The 22,892-nt window shown below is 44.1% G+C and overlaps 1 protein-coding gene across 1 annotated transcript in view; it reads left to right on the top strand.

Annotated features, from left to right (window-relative positions):
* The window catches only part of TEC (tec protein tyrosine kinase), a 99,615-nt gene that overhangs the window by 52,219 nt on the left and 24,504 nt on the right, over positions 1-22,892 (top strand). The window contains exons 3-6 of the mRNA XM_081133315.1: positions 11,663-11,767; positions 19,233-19,314; positions 19,986-20,114; positions 21,757-21,797. Coding sequence (XP_080989441.1) covers positions 11,663-11,767; positions 19,233-19,314; positions 19,986-20,114; positions 21,757-21,797 — 357 coding nt within the window. The remainder of the gene's footprint in view (positions 1-11,662; positions 11,768-19,232; positions 19,315-19,985; positions 20,115-21,756; positions 21,798-22,892) is intronic.

Raw genomic sequence — 22,892 nt, 5'->3', positions numbered from 1 at the left:
AAACTGCCTATATTTAAATTGTATTACTTGATGAATTTTGACATGTATATGTAGCTGTGAAACCATCACTACAATAAAATAATTAGCTTATCCGTCACCCACAAGAGTTTCCTCCTAGCTCTTGGTAATTCATTACTTCCCCTTTCATTCCCACCTTCCCTAGACACCATCGATTAGTTCACATACACTACGCTTCTAGAACAAACAAACGCATACAGCATGTGCTCTTTTTAAAATAGCTTTTTACTCAGCATAGTATTTTGAAATACATCCATTTCGTTTCACAGTATTTCACTTCTTTTTATTACTGTGAAGGATTCCATTGTCTGCATATGCCACAATTTGTTTATCTATTCAGGTGTTTGATGGACTTTTGGGTTGTTTCCAGTTTTCAGCTATTACAAAGAAAGCTGCTATTAATATTCTTGTATGTTTTTGTGTGGTCAGAGGCCTTCATTTCTCTTGGGTAAATACAGTGGCCATACTTTTTAACCGTCACATCTGTTGTGCTTAGCACATTATGTAGCATATATTAGATGCTCAGCAAATATTGTCCTAAGTAGTTGCTGGATTCTTTCTGCATTTCTATCGTAATTGATAGATAGAACTAAATTACTTTAAAAAATAGCTATTTAAAATACTGTTTTGTTTCAAGAGAAGGAGTGGTTCTGCTATTATCCTCTTTTCCTACTTCTGTGATATTTTCTGCACTAGAGTCAAACTTAATTGTCTATTCCTATATTTTTTGAGTTCTTGGAAGATTTATTGAATTCCTCCAAGGATCGAGTGAAAAAATACTGCTATATTAATCTAAAGAAACACTGTAAAAGCCAGTAATATTTAAAAGATCTCTGTTAACTTCTTTTTTCTTGCTGAGTCTCTAACAAAATTAGAGACTGTATGGTTGAAAAAAATTAAGGATCTATTTGTGGGATAAAATGAGTTTAATACTGAAAGATTTTAGAAGTCTTATATTTAAAGGCAAAAATAATTATACCAAATAGCTTATATTAGTAATTACATTGTGCCAGATATTGTGCTGAGTGCCTTATGAGCATTTTACAATCCTCACAACAATCTAGGAGATAGGTTAATATTCCCATTTTACAGATGAGAAAATGGAGACTAAGACTTTAATGAATTTGCATGGGGCCATGGAGCTGGTGTTTAAATGCAGGTCTGCCTGACACTGAAGCTGTGCTCTGAACCGTTACGACACATTGACGGTTATATTAAAACAATACTCAAAATATTGTGGCATATTCAAAACAGTAAGTTTTTTACAAGTCTATGTAGGCAGAGATTCTAGCAGTCTAGTCAACTGAGCATTGTTCACTTAAGTTTCCATAAAGTTAATGGACTTGACTAATTTCTTCCCTAATGACTTCTTTCTATTTAAAGCCACTTTTTATACTCTTCCTGCCACTCGTATTGGCCAGTCTGTTTCTGATCACCTCCTATTAGGCAGAATCCTGAGACGGAAATGTCCCATCCTTTTTTGTTTTACAGTGGAATCAGCCTCTTGTCTCTTGAACTTGTGGCTGTTTGGCATCCTGCGGGTCAGACACACCCGAGACAGTGGTTTGTCTGTGGCTACTCTTCTATATCTTGCCTGAAATTAAAAATGACTATTGGCCGGGAACCCTCCATTGTCCCATTTGGGCATCAAAATTTAAGTGTAGAAGGTGACTCTCTGTTTCTTTACAAGTTGGCTCCATGAGAGCTTAGTGTTTTGTTGTGCAATTAGTAGAATTATGTTTTAAAAACTGGAAAATTTTGGTTATAATCTGATAAACAGTCATCTGGTGTTTCAGACTCTATTAAACAAGTCTCCAGGTATCAACATACATATTCAAATTGTAGGAAGGTAACTAAGAGAAGTGAAGTATGTCTATGGCCTTGTGCTTACAAACCTAATGCTAATATATATAGTGATAGGAAGCACCCTGCCTTCCGATGATGTCTATAGCTCAGTGTGCTAAGCACATGGTAGGCATTTCACGTACTAGATACTGGCCAGGGGCTGTTCTTTCTCGCAGATCTGCCATGTGGGAACCCTTTCTGCCACTGTGACCCAGTTCCAGATTGCTGTTGATGTTTTTGGAGAGGTGGGGTGGCATAATGGTTATTAGAAGCCTAAAGGAATTAATTTATGTAAACTCATGGGGCAGTACCTGGCACACAGTGCTGTATAAGTGTTACCTATTATTATGTTTATAATTTGAATCTGGGTTAAATCAGAGGCTCTGATTTAGTATATTTAAGTTTACCCCAGAGAGTCTCATCATTTTTACCTATGCTGCCAGATTCAGAGCCTAAGTCCAACACTGAGTTTCATATAAGTTATTTGCCAGTAAAACACTTCTATTCTAGGCAGGAATTGTGTCCAGGTGGGAAGTCTGCCCCAGAAGCAAAATGTTGCTATAAAAATTCTGCATTTTCTGAATCTTATCAGTAAGGAATTGAAATTCGATGGCAGTAGGAACAAGTAGGCGTTTGGGATTTGTGCTGGAATGCTTGTCAGTGAGGAGAGGTTGCTGAGCATCATTATGTGTAACATTCCTGGGGGTTTTAGCTGAGTGTATACGTGTGGATTGCATCTTGTTCCACATAAATCAGCACTACTCCTAACTCATGCAGTGGGAGCTATACCAGGCAGGCCAGGTGGTGGAGTACAGTGGCAAGTACAAAATATCAAAAATCAAGGAATATGAGAATTGGGTATGAAGAGATAATTTAACCCAGTATTGCCTAAGCTTTAGTCTTTATTCATATGCCTTACATGATTTTGACATATATTCATGCCATCTGTATAGTAATGTAATTTGCTTAATGTTTTCCTTTAAATAATTTCAATTTTTTTCCTTCAATACACTGATTTTGAAAAGGAAACTGTGTTTGTCAGTAAGTGAAAAAACATTAATAAAAGGTAACCATAAAACTAAATACAATAAAAGTAAATGTTTATTCAAATTCCACCTGAAGCCACCTCAGTCACCACCATGTAGCATACTTTGGGAAACATTGATTTAGTTAAATATGTTCCCTTTCTGGATACGGAGTCTGAAGTACTGAGTAGCTGAGATTCTTCTTATTCTAGAATGTATTATTCAGGGTAGCTCACTATATAACATACAATCCCCTCAAACCCAATGCCTCACCCCAATAGAAAGTTTATTTCTTGCTTACGTTATGTTATGTATAATTACCTTCTACATGGTGATTCAGGGACCCAGGCTCCTTCCATCTAGTGGCTCCATTGTTTGTTTGTTTTTAAAACCACTTTATACATACGGTACAATTCACCCTTTTAAGTTGTGCAATTGAGTTGTTTTTAGTATGTTCACAGAGTTGTGCAATTATCACTACACCCCAAACAGAAATCTTGTACCATTAGCAGTCCATTGTCTTGTAGTCTTGTCTTGTAGAATCTTCCACTGGATCTTCCACTTCAACTGGGAGAGAAGGGAGGAGATGGAACATGGAGAGTGGTGTGAAAGGTTTTAGAGGAAGGAAGTGGGGTTACATCACTTCCCTCTACATTCCCTTGACTAGAGCTCAGGCCTGTGGCCTCGCCTAAATGAATAGAGCTGGAAAAATGTAGCCTAGATGGGCACTGAGAAGAAGGGAAAATGTGGCAATCTAAGATCACTGGCATCGTCACTGCTCCAAAGGATTTGTAATCTTTGGATTGAATGTATTAATTCTGGAATTCCTTGAATTTGGAAGTCTATTCCATGAAATCTATGAAGTAAGGACCTATATACATTTATTTCTACATAACTCATTCCAATTTTTACTAACTTTAAAAATTAAACTAGGTAAATCACTTTTAGACTTATTTCAAAACACTTAAACATTAGTATGTTCTACTTTCACGTGTCATAAAACATACCTGGTAATAGTTTTTAGAAGTGCCCTTGGGGAGTTACCAGGAGTATAGGAAAATCATAAGAGGAATGACCACTGGGGAAAAAACAAACAAGCTTTAGCTTAAGTAAAAAAAAAAAAAAAATCTCCAGAAACGTTATAATAATCTACATCAGCACAACCTAATATGAAGTTTATTCTGTCATTTTGGAAATGGAATTTTTTGCCTTTTAATTCCTTATAATTTATAGAGATTTTTCAACATCCTGTTTATATTCTGGATATTACATTAAAAGTCATAATCTTCATAATTAAACCTTCATAAGCCTTCATGCTTATGTATGTAACTATTGGCTTCTTGATGTGTAGATGTCTTTTCTTTCTTTTCTTTTAGTTTAAAAGCACTTGTAAAGCACCTATGTCAGTATTTACGATTATGAACTGGTTCAAGGGAGGAAGAAATATTAGGATGCCAAGTTTTTGCTTTCTTTGATTTTTCACTAGAATTTAGTCCTTGGTAAAGAGGAGGCATTTTATTACAGAATTGCCAAGTTGGAAGTGACTTTATTTTTTATTTTTTTGTTAATCCTCTCCTGAGGGTATTTTTTCCATTGCTTTTCAGAGGGAGAGCAGGAGAGAGGGGGAGGGAGGGAGAGACACATCGACTGGTTGCCTCCTGCATGTACCCGGACGGGGTGGAGGGGAGTGAACCTGCAACCCAGGTACGTGCCTTGACTGGTAATAGAACCCTGGACCCTTTAGTGTGCAGGCTGACACTCTAACCACTGAGCCACACCTGACAGGGCTATATTTTATTTATTCTACTTCTGATACCAGAAAGGTCTCTATCAAAATTATTCCCAATATCAACAGGAAAAATGTGAAACTCCTCCTGAGGTTTTCCTTGTGTCTCCTGGTTAACGTGTCCTGCTGCTTTTTCGGTCTATGCTTTTAACTGTTCTGAGTGGAAAGGGAAGAGCTACCCACATGCATAGAACAGGCTTTTTGGCTCATTTGCGATTTTTCGTGTGGAATGTGCCATCTTCTTTCTTTTTAAGAGTTGATTGGAACTCTATCCTTTTAGTAGTAACCCATCCGAACTTTCATTGTCGACACCATCATTCCTCTCCTTAATCTTAGCAAAATGTCTGGTTGTAAATTCCTTAAGAGCAAGAAATTTTGTACTTTTTAATCTCTATCATGATCCTTTGGCATCTGTGCCTTGCTGAAGGTGGAAGGGAGCCAGACTCAGTCTTTGGTGAATGTGGCTGAATGAAGGAATTCACGTTGGCACGCGGTGAGTGTTGGTAGGGCGTGCTGGTCTATCCATCTGGCAAGGACTCTAAGTTCTAGGAATTTTATTTATATATTATTGTATCTAATATGTGTTTTGTCCATATTCTGTGGAGGGTCCCTTGTCATTAATTTATGCCACGTCAGCAGCCATCTTGGGGTTGTATTTATGTTCTGTTGTAATTGTTGTGCCCGACTGAAAAAGAACAGAGGCAGAACGAACACAAGACAGCTTAGTGGCGCCAAAGGGAGGCCTAATGGTAGGATGGCAGGGTATGTGCAAGCAGAGGTTCCATGGCTGGAACTGAGAGAAAGGGCAGGAGAGGGCACCACGGGGCACACAGCACCTGGACACCGGGAGAACTGGCCCTGGGAGAAGGTTTCAGTGCCAACAGACACCCCTTCCATCCATCTCACTCGAGTAATGTGCTTAATTTAAATCTTATTTAGTGTATCGTTTTGTTTGTATTTAATTTGTGAACTTGCTTTGGTCTTACAGTTGTTAAGAGCCGTAAGTGTTAAGAAATTTCCACTCAGTTTATGCTTGTACTTGGTTAAGTGGTATCAAGTGTATGTGGCGCTTAAGAATTCAGGGCTGAAATTAGAGGTCAAATCTTGGTTTATTGTGACTTTTGGCAAGTTAACTGTACTCTCAGTTCTGATTGTTTCATATGTTAAATGGGGTGGCAAGAGTTCTCCCGTTACAGTGTTGTGAAGATTCATTGAGTTTTCCATGTGAAGAGGTAAATATAGTGCCTAGTTCATAGTGAATGCTCTATAATTGTTAGATTTTGACATCATTTTCTTTTTTTTATATTAAGCATCCAAAAATATTCCAGCTTGAGAGACCTGGAGTTAGGTAAAGGCGTCAGTGTTTTTTGAGAGATCTGGGTTCATTTCTGGCTCAGCCTCTTAGCCAATCTCATAACCGCTCTGATGCTGTTTCCTAACAAGTTCCAGGAATTGTTGTGAAAACTAATTAATAGCAAATGTTGCCATTTAGGGAGGGACTTCCCTGGGCCAGACACTGTACTGAGTACCTGTGTATGGCTGTCTTTATTCCTGCAAAAAGCTTAGCAAAGTGAGTAATATTATCCTGTTCCTACAGAGAAGGGAACTGAGAGGAGACAGCTTGCCTTCCTCATAAGACTTCTGAGTGGCAAGCAGAGGCTAGAGTCAGGATCTGCCTGTCTCCAAGGCCCATGCTCCCCACCTGAGGTCCTCTTGCAGTGCAAAGGTGATTCATCTAGTAAATTTCTTCTGCGGCAGCTGGGAATTGCCACATTAGGAATAGAAGTTGTGATGGGGAAAAGGGAGGGGTCCTTTGCAGTGTGGAGGAAATTTCTGGTATATCTTTCACTGTGCATAGAGGGGACTCAGGAAGGTTGGGGAATGTGGACGTGAGGGTGTCCTGAAGATTAACAACCGACCTCAAATTCATCTGGGGCCAGCCCTGGACATTTGTGTATATTTAAAATTTTTGATTTTGTCAATTTAGTATTGATACTGACTTTTAAAAAATACTGAGTATTCTGGAAATTAAAGGAAAACAGTGTACCTTGTAAGACTTGCTGGGGGACAGAATCTCAAGGACACACACACACACACACACACACACACACACACACACGTGTCCCAAAAAGCACATACACACACTTGTGAGTTGTCAGCTGTGGAAGTGTGCGTGCATGCTTTCGGGGCACCCTCTATAACCCTGTGCGCGCACACGCGCAGCGTCAGTCGTGCTGCTCTGCGGCCTGGCCCAGCACACGGTTTGATGCGCGCCTCCCAGCTCGGAGGTGAGCAAGAGGAAGTCGCAGCTTCTGTGTGACTGTCAGTCTAGTGGGCAGGGTGAAGGCTGCAGAAACAGAAGAGAAATACCATGTGAAGAAAGTAACGCTCTTGGATATTTCTTCTTGGGCCACAATATTAACAGGACTGTAGAGCACACTTAAGTAGTCATGAGCTAACTTTCTCATTGAAGAAATCCTAAGTAGTCCAGGTGGAGGAGAAACTGTGCGCTATGTGTCCTTCCTCAGTGTTAACCAGAGTGCGAGGGCCGGGGTGAAGCAGCCAGGGGTTTGGGTGTACGTGGCTTCTTTCAAATTTTTTATTAACTCTCAGGGTTTCCTATGGCGAGTTTCAGACCTTTCCTTCCAACCTTTTCTTCCCCGGCCCTGCCTGGCCTCTCAGGGTCACCCAGGGTTTGTCTAGAGTCGCGGGCTGCCGAACATCCTGTACGTGTCTCACGAGAAGCAGAGTTCTCTGGCCTGCGTGAGGACAGTGCTAAGCATCTCTGAGTTGAGCAACACCCCCCAGACATGTCCACCTGGCTGTCCGCCTGTGGCCTCGAGAGCATCCCAGCCATGCCCTCCCAAAGCGGGCTGTCCCCAGTATTCCTTCCTGTGGGCTATGTAGCTGTCCACCGGCCACGGCCATGGCCACGGCCATGCAAACTCCAAACCTCGGAGGCTCCCCATCCGCTCCTGCCCTTCATCCCCCTCTGATCGGTCACAGCTCAGGGGGGTCTGCCTCCCCACGCTCCCGCCTCCCCCTTTGCTCAGCTCCCTGGCTGCCGCCGCCGGGCTCCCGGCCTCCTGTACCCCGCACCTGAGCGCGTGCGGCGTGTCCACGCGTGCACCACGCTGCCTTACTGTCCTTCCTAAAACCAGCCCCGCTTCGGCACTCCTCGCTGCCCACTTACAGCCACTCAGGATAAATCCAGACTCCTAAGTCGGGCATCTAAGCATCTTTCTAATTTGCTCTCAAATAACCTTTCTGGTGTCGTTTCCTACACTGCCCCTGACTCACTCTGAGCGTCAGCCTCAATGAGTTTCTTTCTGTTCCCTAAATCAAAATCAGTGCCCCCCCCCCCCCCCTCCGGAACTCTCCTTCACTTTCTCTGCAGGAAACTCTCCTACTTATCCTTTAAAAACCAAATCACAATATCACTTCCTCCCTGAAATGTCTCCAGCCTCTCCTGGCCCAGTCACGGCCCCCCCACAGCCCCCCATGTGTTCGCTGACTTCACGATGAGTCACCCGCCCCAGCCCTTCCACCCACCGTGTTGCTGGGCACTCCTCTTGAGGAGACCCTTGGCCCCCTCCCAGAACTCGGAAGCCACTGTGCGTGGTGTGTCACCAGTGTTTGCCGGCGGAATGGATGACACGCTGAATGAGCAATCTAAATTTGCACTTTTCTCTGCAAACTTCATAGCAAGATATTTAGATCAATAAGCCCAGCTACTAATACAGTACACGAATAGATTATATATCACAGAACTTGAATTTACGGGGTGGAAGTAAACTCAGTATAAAAGCTATCCCCCTTTTCTGTGTAGACTGACCTGCAGGGAACAGCTGCTTTTAGGGCACGTGGTGGGCGGAGACGGTGTCGGGGAAGAAGAGCGCACAGAGCCTGCTGCTCCAGGGCGAAGAGGGCTGGGGGTGATCAGTGACCCCAGAGCAACGTCCAGTGACTTTCCCAGGGTTGGGGGTTATAAAGGTCATTTGATAACCCTTTGCTGTTAGTGTTCTGCACAGTGAACGCGTGTGGCTTGTTAAGAGGAGGGCGGGGCTCTGGCACTCCCTCTGCCCGTGAACTGGTGCAGGCCCAGGAAGGGTCGGGCCAGGCCCCTCAGCACAGCTCTTTCCCAGCTCGCTCCCTGTCCCTTCTCCATCCTGCCGCAGGCGCCCTGTGCATGGCCACACCAGCCTTTTTGTGCTGCTTGTTTATCTGATGGAGCGGACACTTACAGATACCCTACGATAGGCCAGGCACTCTCCTCAGCGCTGTGCAAATGCGAACTCATTTACTTCGCATAGCTCTGTAAGTATCTGTGAAGTAGATACTGTTATTATTTCCATTTTACAGGTGAGGCAACTGGGGTCATCCTGGAACACATTTTTCTTTATGTGTGCTGTTCATTCCCTCCCTATCTGTGCCCAAATTGTCACTGAAGTCTCAGTTCCTGTGTATCCTCTTAGCACCCTTTTAATATACAGTACTCACTGTATTATACAGGCTGGGGCACAAAAGTACATTTACAGTTGTTCATGTGGAAAATAATACAATAATTAATAAATAATAATACAAGAATAGACTCTGTGTTTCATGGACTCACAACTGTAAACTGACTTTTGTGCCACCCTCTGTAATAAATACTGTGTGTGTCTCTCCCACAGGTGAACTTGAGAAAGTTGCTTAATTTTAGTTTCTTCCCTCTGTAAAATGTGTCTAGTGTTGCTTACCTCACAGAGCGGCCGTGAGGATTAAATGACACAGTGTTTGGACTGCGAGCCTAGGACGTGAGCTTCCCCGATCGGGGCTTGTGTACTCCTTGGCACAGTGGCTGACACAGGACAGGTGTTGTCCTGTGGGAAACTGAGGCGAGGGAGAGAAGGAAAACCTGGAGGACCCAAAGTCAAGGCCACCAAGGGAGGAGAGAGTGTGGGCGCTCCCAGATGCCTCGTAAAGGTTTGAGCGGACGACAGCCGAGCAGGACAGTGGGGTTTGTTTATTGTGATGTTTTTGAGAACGGCGTTAGCAGGCTGTGGTGACGTGGGAGGCAGATCTCAAGTGGTTAGGAAGGAGTGGGTGGGAAGGAACTGAAAGGCCCGGCGTGTGGTCACCTTTTCTTTCAGGAAGGGAAGAGAAGAGTTAGTGCTGTAGCAGGGCCAGAAGAAGGGATGTTGGTGTGGCTGGAAGACACTACAGGCAGGAGAAGTAAATGCCTTAGGAGAGCGTGATGCGGAGATTGTCCCTCTCCTGGCTAAAAGCTCAGTCCACGCCCAGGATCCTTGTTGCCCTCTTGGGGACTTGGCTTCATTAATTCTGTCACCTGCCTGCAGCTGGGGCATCCCAGGGTCTAGTTGACTTTGGGGTCAGTTGGGGTCCTTGGGTTATGTGTTTAAATAGTCTGAGCTGCAGTTTCTTCATCTGTAAAATGAGGGGGATTTTGTGAGCATAAAATGAAATGACTTCTGTTAAGTACCAGCTATGGCATCTTAACGGTTGTATCCTTTTAACTTCTCTTAGAGACAGGATGAAAGAGAAGAGAAAAGGGTAAACCTTAGAGTGCTTTTGACCTGCAGAAGGAAAGAGTTGGGGGGGTGCCTGTGGAATGGCTGCTCTCTGCTCCATGAAGTAGTGGGACAGCTGTCCCCTGGGGTAAGGGAATGGGAAGAAGGGTTTGTAGTTCTGATGGGACTGGTGGTTCCACCAGGTTCTCTCCACTAGAGATACACAGAAGAACCGAGATGTAGCAGTGAGGGTCTGGCTAAGCATCAAGAAGACAGTATTGTTTCTTGACCTATAGCCAGGCATGCAGGAATAGGGAAAGGTAAGGATGGAGCTGGGGCTGCAAAAATGTCAGAGGATGTATGGGATTAGTATGTGGGGGTGAGGGGGGTTAAGGAGGAGAGAGAGAAGAAGAAGGGGAGGGAAGGGGACGGGAGGGGAGATATACTGGTGAAATGACCTCCAGAGTAGTCTAGTCAGCTGGGAGCTGCTGGCCTGGGGCAGTTGGCAGGTCTGAAAGTCCTATGGTGACAGTGAGGATGCAGGGCAGGTTCCTGGGAGCAGGGTAGGAGGCCCAAAGATTGTGGCCAGAGGGGCATTTCAAAGTATTAGATGAAGCAGTTTTGAATGACTGGGGCCAGGGAATGGCTTGGTCACCCCCAATACTGTATACTTCTTCATTTGTTTATTTTTTCTTCTATTCTTTATCAAGAATATCTACCCCCGTCCACCAAGTAGCCTTAGTCTTTATACAACTTTTTGTGTGGCATGTATCAATTAGTATTATGCAGCAAACGTTTTTTATTTCTACATTGTATTTGTAATATTTTTAATGGAAACAGTATATCAAGTTATCATTGCACATACTACTTTGTATTCTTTTGGATTTTTTTCCTGGGATAAATTCTCAAATGTGAGGTTACTCACATTGGAGTAATCTCAATTGGTGTGAGTGATTTGGGGCTGTGTGTCTTGATATGTCCTTAGTTACTTGCCGCAGGGAGGTTTGCGGTACACAGGGAGGGCGGGCAATAGGGAAGAAAGTAGAACATTCAGTAAGAGTCTGAGTGGAGGCTTTGTGTGAATGTGCTAAGGCCACCTCCAACCTCCTGGGTTCTGTGTGTTGGAGGGGAAAAGGTAACTGGCTAGAGTCTGCATCTATGATTGATGCTATTTTTGGGGGGCTGTCATCAAGAAGTTAAAGAAGTTAAGATGTATGTCTAAGAAAGAAAGGCGACAATAAGAGGGAGTCCATTTCTCTGTTCCAGAGCTTTTGGGAGGCAAGGACAGAACCATTTCATCTTTAGAAATTAAAGGATTTAATTATTGTGATTACAGTCCTCACGGTGTTAGTGTTTTGAATAATTTTAACAATAAAGGGATGCATGGTTTAATAATTATTAAGGAAATTGTAATATATTGAGTCAGTGATTTCATATCTTATGATTGTAATAGTTTTTTTTCTTCTTTCTTTTAACAGAAAAAATACAGAAAGGGATTTATTGACCTTTCAAAAATAAAGTGTGTGGAAACAGTGAAGAATGATGACGGTGTCATTCCCTGTCAAAATAAATATCCATTTCAGGTGAGCTGGTGTGTTTTCGTGGCAGTGTAATTCTGTGCTTTAGTCATACTATCTGACATTACAGTTTCCTGTCATTGCTTTAGTGGTTGTTTTCTTTAAAACTTCAGTTTTATTGAGGTATAACTGACACATGGGAATTGTATGTACTTAAGGTGTAAAATCTTGATGTTTTGATGTATGTATACATTGTGAAATGATCTTCACAATCAAGTAATTAACATACCCATCACTTCCCATAGTTACCATTTTCTTTTTGTGTGTGTGGTGAGACCACTTAAGATCTACCTTCTTAGCAAATTTCAAGTTTGCAATGCAGTACTGTTAACTGTAGTCACAATGCTGTGGGTGAGATGCCCAGAACTCTCACCTGGCGTAACTGAAACACTTGGCGGCAGTGACGGCACCAGGTCTTAGACCTGTGGAGTCAGACTGGACCTTGGTTCAGCAGCCTCGGTACTTGAGTTCTGGCTAAGAAAGAATTCAGAGTGAAGACTCAAACTATAAGAGAAAGTTTATTCAGAAAGTGGCAGAGGAAGAAGTGTGTTGTAGAATAAATGGGCTCAGGAAACAAGTTACAGAAGCCAAAGAAGGGGCTCTCGGAGCTGAGGAGAGAGAGAGAGGCAAGGAAAACTCGAGATGGGGCGAGGCGAGGGTGTGCTCCTAGAGAGAGCTGCACTGGGTCCTCGGTCTTGAGGGCATTTATCTGAGGTCTCGGGGGAGGATCCCAATAGAATATTCACCAGCTCTCCACGTGTGTCCTTTCAGGGTTGTGGTCTCCACTGATCGGTCAGCACCAGGGCAGGGGCTCATTAGGCATTGTGGCTGGTCCTGATGTCAGCCAGGGCGTCCCTTGTCTGCATTTGCTGCTTTTCTGGGCCTGGAGCTGAAACACAACTGAAGCCTAGATGTATTTGATGTGGGTCAGAACCTCATTGTCCTGGGGGCTTAATGCTTAAGGGCCATTCCCCAGCCCCCTTTTCAGTTCCCCCAGATGGGTCTAACCCACATGACTAGCAACATGCCAGGGGAGGAAAGGTCAGGGGAGGAAAGATCTGAACTGCATGATCACGATATGAAAGGTCAGGGGGTCCAAACCGCAGGAGCAGTGATAGGCTAGGGGAGGAAGGGTTACCTTTGGGGGCAAGGTCCTTGTTTTACCTATTGCTAGGCACTTGGGGCTTTCCCCGTGGTGACCTTCTGTACCTGGCCCATCGTCCTTGCTCTGCTTGTGTCTGTCTGACTGCCTACCACAGTACTCTTTGATCCACATTTCCCCACTTTCCCATCCCCCAACCCATGACCTCCACTGTTCTATTCTCTGCTTCTATGATTTTGACTATTTTAAGTTCCATATATAAATGAGATCATGCAGTATTTATCTTTCTGTGTCTTAGCGTAATGCCCTTTGGGTTCATCCATGTTGTCAAGAATGACAGGATTTCATTCTTTTTTTAAAGCTGAATAATATTCTGTTGTACATAGACATACACACTTTCTTTAACCATTCATCTGCCAGTGGACAGTGGGTGGTTTTCATGTGTTTGCTATCGCAAGTAATGCTGCAGCAAATATGGCAGTGCAGGGATATCTTCAAGACCCAGATTTTATTTCCTTCAGATAAATACCTAGAAGTGGGATTGCTGAATCACACGCTAGTTGACTTTTAGGTTCATTTGTACTTTAATAGTAGTTGCTTTTCTTCATGAACCATTTAAGACTTGGTTGAAACATTTTCTTATTAATTTTGGTCTGTTAGATGCACCCAATGCCCTGAGTTTCTAAGCCCCAGCCCTAACTTGCTAGTTTTCAGATTTATCCCAGAGCAATTAGGAGGAGTGGAGACTGAGGCTGCAAAGAGTGGGGTGAGGTGCTGTCTGTGATTTGAGGAGCTGAGAAGGGGCAGGAGTGAGCCACTGGAACAGAAATGAGATTAAAATGCTGCTCGTGATGCAAAATACGTTAGCATTGTTTATCGATTAAGGTGTACCTTTTAAAAAAGTTACGTTATCCCATGTTTTTCTTCACAATGATCCTTTTGCATGAGGGAGGTAATACACTTAAATTCTCATTTATGACAGGACACTGAGGTTCACAGATGTTAAATGCCTTGCCCGAGGTCATTTTGTGAGTGAAAAGCCTCCCTAGAACACACTCTCACCTCTTGCTACTCCGCGGGAGGATCAGTGTGGCATCCGGAGCTGGCCTTGTCACTCCCTGCAGGTCATGGTGCACACATGCCTTGAGAATGGTGCACACACGCCTTGGGAGTGGTGCACACACACCTTGAGAATGGTGCACACACGCCTTGGGAGTTGTGCACACACACCTTGAGAATGGTGCACACACACCTTGAGAATGGTGCACACACACCTTGGGAGTAGTGCACACACACCTTGAGAATGGTGCACACGTGCCTTGGGAGTGGTGCACACACGCCTTGGGAGTAGTGCACACACGCCTTGAGAATGGTGCACACGTGCCTTGGGAGTGGTGCACACGTGCCTTGGGAGTGGTGCACACACGCCTTGGGAGTGGTGCACACGTGCCTTGGGAATCAGGAGTGTGGAGTTGGGCCCTGCCGTTCCAGACCTTGCAGCAGACAGCACAGGACCCCCTCCAAGGCCTCATCACCCCCTTCTCTGGTTGAGGACATTTTTATGCTTTCCTTTGAGTAATGAACATCTGGGTAAAAGTCTCCTTTTACCCAGGGCTATGTCCTAAGGGGAAAGTTGCAAAAATCTTCTCAACGTAGCATCACAGTGGACAGCTTGTGTTTTTAATCGCTACTGTGAACTTTTGAATTACATTAGAAATAAACACTTACAGTTGGGGGGATTAAGATACTCAAACTTTAAAGCCTCATCTGGCTTATTTTCACTATGGTAGGAAAACAGTAGGAGAAAGGCCTACAATTAATTTTCCCTTTCCCAGTTCCTCATTTTGCATCTACTCTCTCTGCGTGAAGGGGGGTCAGCGTGGCGCCGAGAGAGGCACCTGCGAGGCCTCCGCCCGCCGGCCGCTGACGGGGCTGCGACCCTGCGCAGGGGGACCTGCTCCGTGTCCTCCGTGGAAACATGAGAAGGGTGACAGTACTGCTACTCGCTTAACACCGAGGAGATACAGTTTAGATACGCGGCGGGAGCAAGGGAAGCGTTAGGTTGTTGCTGGAGAAAACGGGTCCCTGCAGTACAGGAGAACTTCACGGGCACCCATGGGGAGGTCAGGCACCCAGGCGGGTCCCCTGGGGTGGAAAGAAAATGCGCCGTCAGGGTCAGGGAGGCAGGGCGGGCTGCAGCGGCGCCTGCCCCAGACCCCCAGGCATCCGCGGGCGTCGTCTGGGTTTGGGGCACCAGCAGGCTTGCTTTCAGACTTCCTCCTTCCGGTTCTTCCGGGGCTTGCACGAGGCCCTCCCGCATCCAATCACTTTCCTGGGTCTTCCATGTTCCAGGCCTTTGACCTATCAGGTCGTTTCCCCAGGCGAGGCTCCGCCCACTTATGCCGCCCGTTTTGGCCCCCACTGCGCATGCCTTCTGCTGTTGCGGGGCCATCTGCCTCCTACTGCGCATGCGTCAGCATTGGACTCCCCCTACAGGGTCCTCTCCGCCCTGCCCCTCATCCCGCCTGCGCCCCGCTGGTTTCCCGGGAGTGCGGGAAGCGTGTTCTTCCTGCCTGCCGGGGGATTGGGTCCCTTTCGTGGAGGAGGGGCCGCCCCTTCCTAGGGAATGAGTCTGATGTCCCTTGCTCCCCTCCTCTGTTAATAACGACTGTAATAATGATTATTGTTACTTCCCCTATTACTACTGTGAGCACTACACCCGCCTCCGACCTAGAAGCCGGCCCAGTTTAAATCCTGTTCTTGACTCAGTATGTTCAGTGCATATGTGCGGGTGTATGTGTGTGTAAGTTGAGCAGGACACGCGCTCCTGCCACGCCGGGTGGCTCAGCAGCCGCCTGCAGGAGGCCGAGGGCGCCCCTGCGCCCCGCTCGGCCGCTCGGAATCTGCGCCGCCGCGAGGGGGCGCCGCCCTGCGCCGGCGTGGGCTCTGCAGCGGGGGCACCTAGGGGACAGGCCTTCCGCCCCAGAGCCGTTTCTCATTGTTGAGATGAACAAATGCAAGAAAAAAAAACCATCTTAAAAATGAAGAAGAGGTAAACGTGAGCTTTAACTGTAACTGAAGCCAGCAAGATTTGAAAGATGAAAAATATCCTCTTATTGCAACAAGTAGAACTTAAAGTGTGGGTCCTGGTTTCCAAGTTTGCATCGCGTGCAGATGCCACACAGACACACACATACACACAAGAAAGAAAAAAAAAGAAAAGTAGAAGTAGACATTTTCGAAAGAGACCAGGAAACAAAAGGAGATTGCTTCCAGCCTCAGCATATTCCAGCCCCGGGAAGGAAACGAGGCCGTGGGAGGAGGTGCCAGCTTCTTCCTCAGCTGAGTCTTCTGATGGGGGGTGGGGGTTCCCCCGGAGGTGGCATTTCTTTCCTGAGGTTGGAACCCAGATCTGTGTGTCTGACAACTGTTAGACACATTGCCAGTGAAAACCTCTTGAATAAATGAATGAATGAATGAAGGTGTAAGTAGGAGGGAGGGTAACTGCTAAGTTAGGGTTGTTACCAAGGAGAGTATATTTCCTTCTTGTTGAAATGGCTTCTGGGCCTAAGGTCTGCAGAGCTCCCCCCCCCCCCCCCACACACCCTGTGCTGTGGCAGGATGACTCACCAGGAGATGAGGCGCACGTGGCTCCCCGCATGCCCTCTGCTAGGGTCAGCTTTCTGCGTGGGTGACACAGAAGGCGGCCTCCAGATGTGCTGGGGGTTTGTGGAGAGAAGGGCCCTGGACCCCATATAACTCACCCACCCGCTTGCCTGAGATGCCAAGTTAATGTTTATCATTTGGGTTGAGGGTGCTCTCTGGAAATTTTCTTTAGAAATGCAAATGTCCCATTTAGCTAGGTAATATATCTGGTCTTAGTTATCAGAACTCTGCATTTGGATTAGTTTTCCTCTGATTAGCTAGCCTTTAACAAAGTTTAACAAAGTTACAGGCTCACAGTACTGACATGAAAAGGGAGATTCTAGCAGGGAACTAACCAAGGGGCACTGTGGAGGTGTTTGGAGGAAACATGAATAAGAAGAACGTTTGGGGGTCAAGCAGATCCTACTCAGATGACTTAACCTCACCTACTTTGGTTTTCTCACCTGGAAAATGGGTATTCCATTGCTAACAGAGACATGGGCTGCCATATGGATTAAGTGAGCCCGTGTATGTGAAGTGCTTAGCCTGATACAGAGACTTAGTAAAGTGGATTATTGGAATGAATTATTATGATACACCCAGAATGATTGTTTCATGGTACATTTCTACCTAATTCTTACCTACAGAGTTGATTGCATTGATGAACCTGGATAATGTGTTAAGATTCTGACACCCATTTCCAATGTGTGTGTGTTTTTTAACACACCACCAAGCAATTCCCCGACACCCTGCTAGGTGATCTACAATTCATTTCAACTCTAACACCATCTGACCAAAGATAGCATCAATTCCATAGGTTAAGGGCTCAGCCCCTCAAAACTGGCCCCACTTCAGATGCCAGTCGCAACTCCAAGTTGTCACCTGTGTTTCTGATCTACTGGCTATAGATCAGGGGTTCCCACAGTCTCCTCCTCGGGTTTGAGTAACTTGCTAGAGTAGCTCATAGAATTCAGAGAATATTCTACTTACTAGGTCACCAGCTCATTAGGAAAGGATATAACTCCGGAACAACTAGGTGGAAGAGATGCGTAGGACAAGGCATGGGGAAAGGGTGTGAAGGTGTCACGCCCTCTCCTAGCGCACCGCTCTCCCCAAATCTCCACATAATCACTAACCCAGAAGCTCTACAAACCCTCTCCTTTTCGGGTTTTTATGGAAGCTTCATTACATAGGCATGGTTGATGACATCACTGGCCATTGGTGACTGAATTCAATGAGTTCCTCTCTACTCCCGGAGGTGGTGGGGTGGGGGACTAGAAGTTCCAACCCTTCTGATCACAAGGTTGGCTCCACTGGCAACCAGCTCCCATCCTTAGGTGCTTTCCAAAAGCCACCTCATAAGCACAACAAAAGACCCCTTTATCACTCCAGGCACAGGATGTTCCAAGGGTTTTAGGATTTCTGTGCCAGGAAACAGGATGAAAACCAAATAGATATTTATTTTCTTATTATAAATCACAGTATCACAGGTGTGAAAATCGTGGACCAAACCAGGCAACAAAACATCCCCACATCTCTCTTAGCGCTTTATCTTTACCTCTCTATCATGTCTCATTTTCTGTCTTGTTATAAGGTATTTCTATCCATGTCTTGAAAACAGGCTTCTTCTTTGATATATTTTTGTATCTATATAGCCCATCAAAATGCTAGTTGAATGAATTAATCACTAAATGTAATATAAACTATTTGTTCTATGGTGCTGACATTGCTGCTAGACTGCATTTATTGGATTGAAATGAATGGGAAAGAATTACGCATTGAAGATGCCAGCAACAGCCATTTATCAATGAAAGAGCTATTTGTGTTCAATCCGGTGGCTGTCAATGGGGTGCAGGGAGGTTTCTAGCCACACATATAGATTTGAACAATCACGGTGTTTCTACCTTGTGAAAGACATCAAGACCAATAATAAAATTCTTGGGTTAACTCCCAGGTTTAATTTTATTATTAATACTAAAACTAAAAATAATAAGACTATTTAGCTGCTCGACATAAGTTACTTCTAAAAGAAGCACTGTGGTTACAAGTTTGGGCTTTGGCATCAGGATCGTGGCTTTCTGGGGTCCCAGCCCAGTGATGACGGGCGGGTTAAGCAGCACAGCATCAGGGGCCCCATTTGCAGCGCATTCTACGTGATGGTGCCTCCTGGAGTTACCCAGGAGGGAGGGACCCGTGGATAGGCCTTAGTCTCCTCCTCTGTAAAAATACTGGAGTCCTTGAGTTGAAGTCTGTGAAGCACATAGCATGGAGTTAGGATAGCCTGTGCTTGATAAGTTAGCTGCTGCAGTTATTTACAGTGGCAAAAGGAAGGTATAGGAGTGATGTGGAAACAGTATAGTCCATTTATCTAAATGTTGTTCAGAAAAATACTGGATTAGAATCATCCCCGTCACACCCAGTTTACCTAAGGAGCTTTAGTTAATTAGGTCACGGGAAATAACCAGATTAGTGATGCATCCTTGCCTCTCTACGACTTCTATAAAACGCAGTCCTTTGGAAAATGTGTTTTCTACTCGGCGTAGACATGAAGAAATAGATGTGTTTTGTAAGGCAGGAATCTAGGTTCTCTGGATCCAAAGTAATTGACTTTTTTTCAGTTATTTGAGAATCATTTATTGGTGAATGTGGTACTGAGGGCTCTGTGCTGGACAAAGTGCTGTGTCTGAGTATTTCTCACCGACTCTGTCTTATCTTCTATTTTAGGTTGTTCATGATGCCAACACACTCTACATTTTTGCACCTAGTGCACAAAGCAGGGACCGGTGGGTGAAGAAGTTAAAAGAAGGTAAAACTCCTACAATGAAATATTAATCTGTGTTTAATTTTAGGATAGAACACTGTTATCACTAAAATAGAAACACAGCTAAGGTATCTTGCATTTATAATCCTTTAATTTACAACAAGTGTTTCTCCAAGGACATTCTGTTACTCTAAGGGATACATACTGAAGACAGCTTCTTTTTTGAATAATCTAATTCTTCTGGTGAGGTATACCCCGTTTCTAAGAAAAGCATGCTTTCATTTAGTGAATGATGCATTTGAAGCTGATAAAGCACTGGGCTTTTCTGATAACAGGATTTGGTATTTTCTAAGAAATCGCCAATGTAGCCAGCATTTGATGTAGATTAACTGACTTGTGCTTAAAGAGTTTAAAAGGGTGATTGTCTCGCACAACTCCCATTGCTGCTTCTGCAGAACAGAATGGTGGGGGGCTTGCTTCTGTGTTTAACCATGATAGTGTAGCTGAGATTACTTCTGCTAACAAGGGTGCTTCACCAAACAAAGGAGGCAAAAGAGAACCCTATGGATTTTCTGAATGCTGGGTTGTATGGTGTTATGAGGGTGTTCTCATAATAAATATGGAATCTGAGAAATAAAGAATGGTTACTGTTACCTATGAGACATTGTCATTTCTGCTTTATTTCCCTAATCATGTAATGTGTTTATGAATTACAGAAATAAAGAACAACAACAATATTATGATTAAATATCATCCTAAATTTTGGGCAGATGGAACTTATCAGTGTTGCAGACAAACTGAAAAACTAGCACCTGGATGTGAAAAGTACAACCTTTTTGAGAGCAGTAAGTATTCATTTTGTTCTCTGGTTACATTGTGCTCAGGTGTACATATTACTGGTATGGTGAGAAAGTGACGTGATTTTGATTTTGAGGTTGGTTAAGTATGTCCTTCACACTTCCTGGCACAGCATAAATATTGGGCAGGTATATTTTGTAAGAGTAATGATATTTAGTTAACAGTGGGGCCATTTCATGGAATCAAAAGGCCTGATCAATTTTTGGGACCTTTTATCACAGTGACTATTAAAAATGTGAGCCTAATATGGCGCCATCATCAGCTTTTTTTCTATTTTTCAACTTTGTTGAGGCATAATTGACGTATAAAATTGTAAGATTTAAAGTGTACGGTGTGATTTGATAAACTTATGTGTTGTGAAAGGATTCCTCCCATTGAGTTAACGCATCCATCACCTCACATGTGTACCTTTTTCTGTGTATGAATGCGAACATTTATGTTGTACTCTCTTGGTAAATTTATTTAAACACTGCAGACTTATCAAGTATAGTCACCATGGTATACATTAGATCCTCAGACCTTGTTCATCTTACAACTGAAAGTTTGTACCCTTCTATCATACCAACATCTCTATTTTCCTAATCCCAGCTCACTCTTCTACTCTTTGTTTCTGAGTTTACTTTTTTTTTTTGAAGATCACACATATAAGTGATACCATGTGGTATTTGTCTTTCTGTGTCTGGCTTATTTCACTTCATGTAATGCCCTCCAAGTTCATCCATGTTGTCGTAACGACAGGGTTTCCTTCTTCTTTTAAGGCTGAATAATATTCCATTATCTCTCTCTATCTCTACGACCATATCACATTTTCAACACACGTCTGTTGTTTCTATACCTTGGCTATTGAGCGTAATGCTGCAATGACCATGGCAGTGCAGGTATCTTTTCGAGGTACTGATTTCATTTCCTTCGTGCATGTGCCCACAGGTGGGATTGCTGAGCCATAGGGTGGAACTATTTTCATTTTCTTGAGGAACCACCATACTGACTGCACCAGTTGACAGTCCTGCCAACAGCACATGAGGGTTTCCTTTTCTCCACATTTTCACCAGCATTTGTTCTCTCATGTGTTTTTAATAACAGCCATTCTAATAGATGTGAGGTGATATCTCATTGTAGTTTTAATTTGCATTTCCCTAATGATTAGTGATGTTGAGCACCTTTTTATATACCTGTTGGTCATGTGTATGTTTTCTTTGGAAAAATGTCTTCAGCTCCTTTGCCCATTTTTAACAGTTTCTATTATTGCTGTTGAGTTGTATGAATTCCTTGTATATTTTGGATATTAACCCCTTATCAGAGATGTAGTTTGCAGGTATTTTCTTCCCTTCCATAGGCTCCCTTTTCATTTTGTTGACAGTTTCCTTTGCTGAGCAGAAGCTTTTTAGTTTGGTGTAGCCCCACTTGTTTACAAAGAATAAGGCATGGCCCCATCCCTCTGGCATTTCCAATCTGTTCAGAAAGGCAGAAATACAAACCAACTTGAAGATCGTTTTAAAATTCTGTTCCAAATAGTGATACAAGCAACAGGCACCAGAGTGAGAGAGTCAAAGTGAACTTCTTGCCTGTGTGTCCATTTTTGCTTTTCCTTAAAACTATCAGTTGACCCTTTTTTGTTGTCATTTTCAGGTATAAGAAAAGCACTGCCTCCAGCACCAGAAACAAAGAAGGTAGGTGGCCTTTAACTTTTGGAAGCATTTGTAGTTTACCGAGTGTGTCTATATTCATTCAGGTGATGTTGTTTGTCTCCCCTCCACCCCCATCATATCAGAAACAGATATGCTATAGCTTGTTTGATTTTTTTGGTGGCAAATAATATTAAATGTATCAGATAGTATCATTGGGGCCCCTACTATCATCTGGCATTTTGCCTGTATTTTGGCTTCAATAATTGTATAAGAGGTGGGACTTCACAGGAATATTTCAGTCTTAAACCACAGAATTATGACACCGGAGTGACTTTAAGGATTTACTGATACGCCTTTGAAGATGGGCTATGGTGGAAAGCGCAGGTACGTTGGACCCAGACACGACCTGATCCACATGAATCTGATAGGAGGGACATTGAGTGGGTTAATTTTTAAAATTTTTTTGTTTTTCATATATCTTCACTGATTTCAGAGAGAGGAGGGGAGAGGGAGAAAGAGACAGAAACATCAATGATGAGAGAGGCATTGATCGGCTGCCTCCTGCTTGCCCACGACTAGGGACCGAGCCCGCAACCCGGGCATGTGCCCTGCCCGGGAATCGAACCGCGATCTCCTGGATCGTAGGTCAATGCTCAACCGCTGAGCCACGCCCGGCCGGGCGAGTGGGCTTCTTAAACCCTTGTTCCCTCCGTTGTAAATGGGGAATTATGTATTAAGAGTAAATGAGAAAGAGTGTTCGGTACTCAGTGTGTGCCTTGCACACAGTAAGACAAATGCCAGTTCCTTTGAGTGGGAGGAGACCTGGTGAAAGTCTCCACTCCACAGTGTGTTTTCCCCGGTGTAGGCCATTCGAGCGGCGGGTCTACCTTTAGTCCTTCTGGTTTCTACTCACGAATTACCCTTCCCTCTCCCTGGGAAGTGACCCCTCACCCTGAGCAGAAGCCTCCTATATTTAAAGACAGTGTTTACTCGTGTCCTGCCTTCTGAAAACCACGAGAGGTCCAGTAGCATCAAGCTCCTGGGAGGTTCACCGGCTTACATGACATAGACTTGAGTTTCTGCTTTATTCAGTGGTGATGTGTGACTCACCCAGTGTTTTCCTTCACACAAAGGGAA

This window comes from Miniopterus schreibersii, assembly GCF_964146895.1.
Source record: "Miniopterus schreibersii genome assembly, chromosome: 1".
NCBI classification, from domain to species: Eukaryota; Metazoa; Chordata; class Mammalia; order Chiroptera; family Miniopteridae; genus Miniopterus; species Miniopterus schreibersii.
The sequence above is the reverse complement of the archived record's forward strand: the minus strand, read 5'-3'. Positions and strand labels throughout refer to the sequence as shown.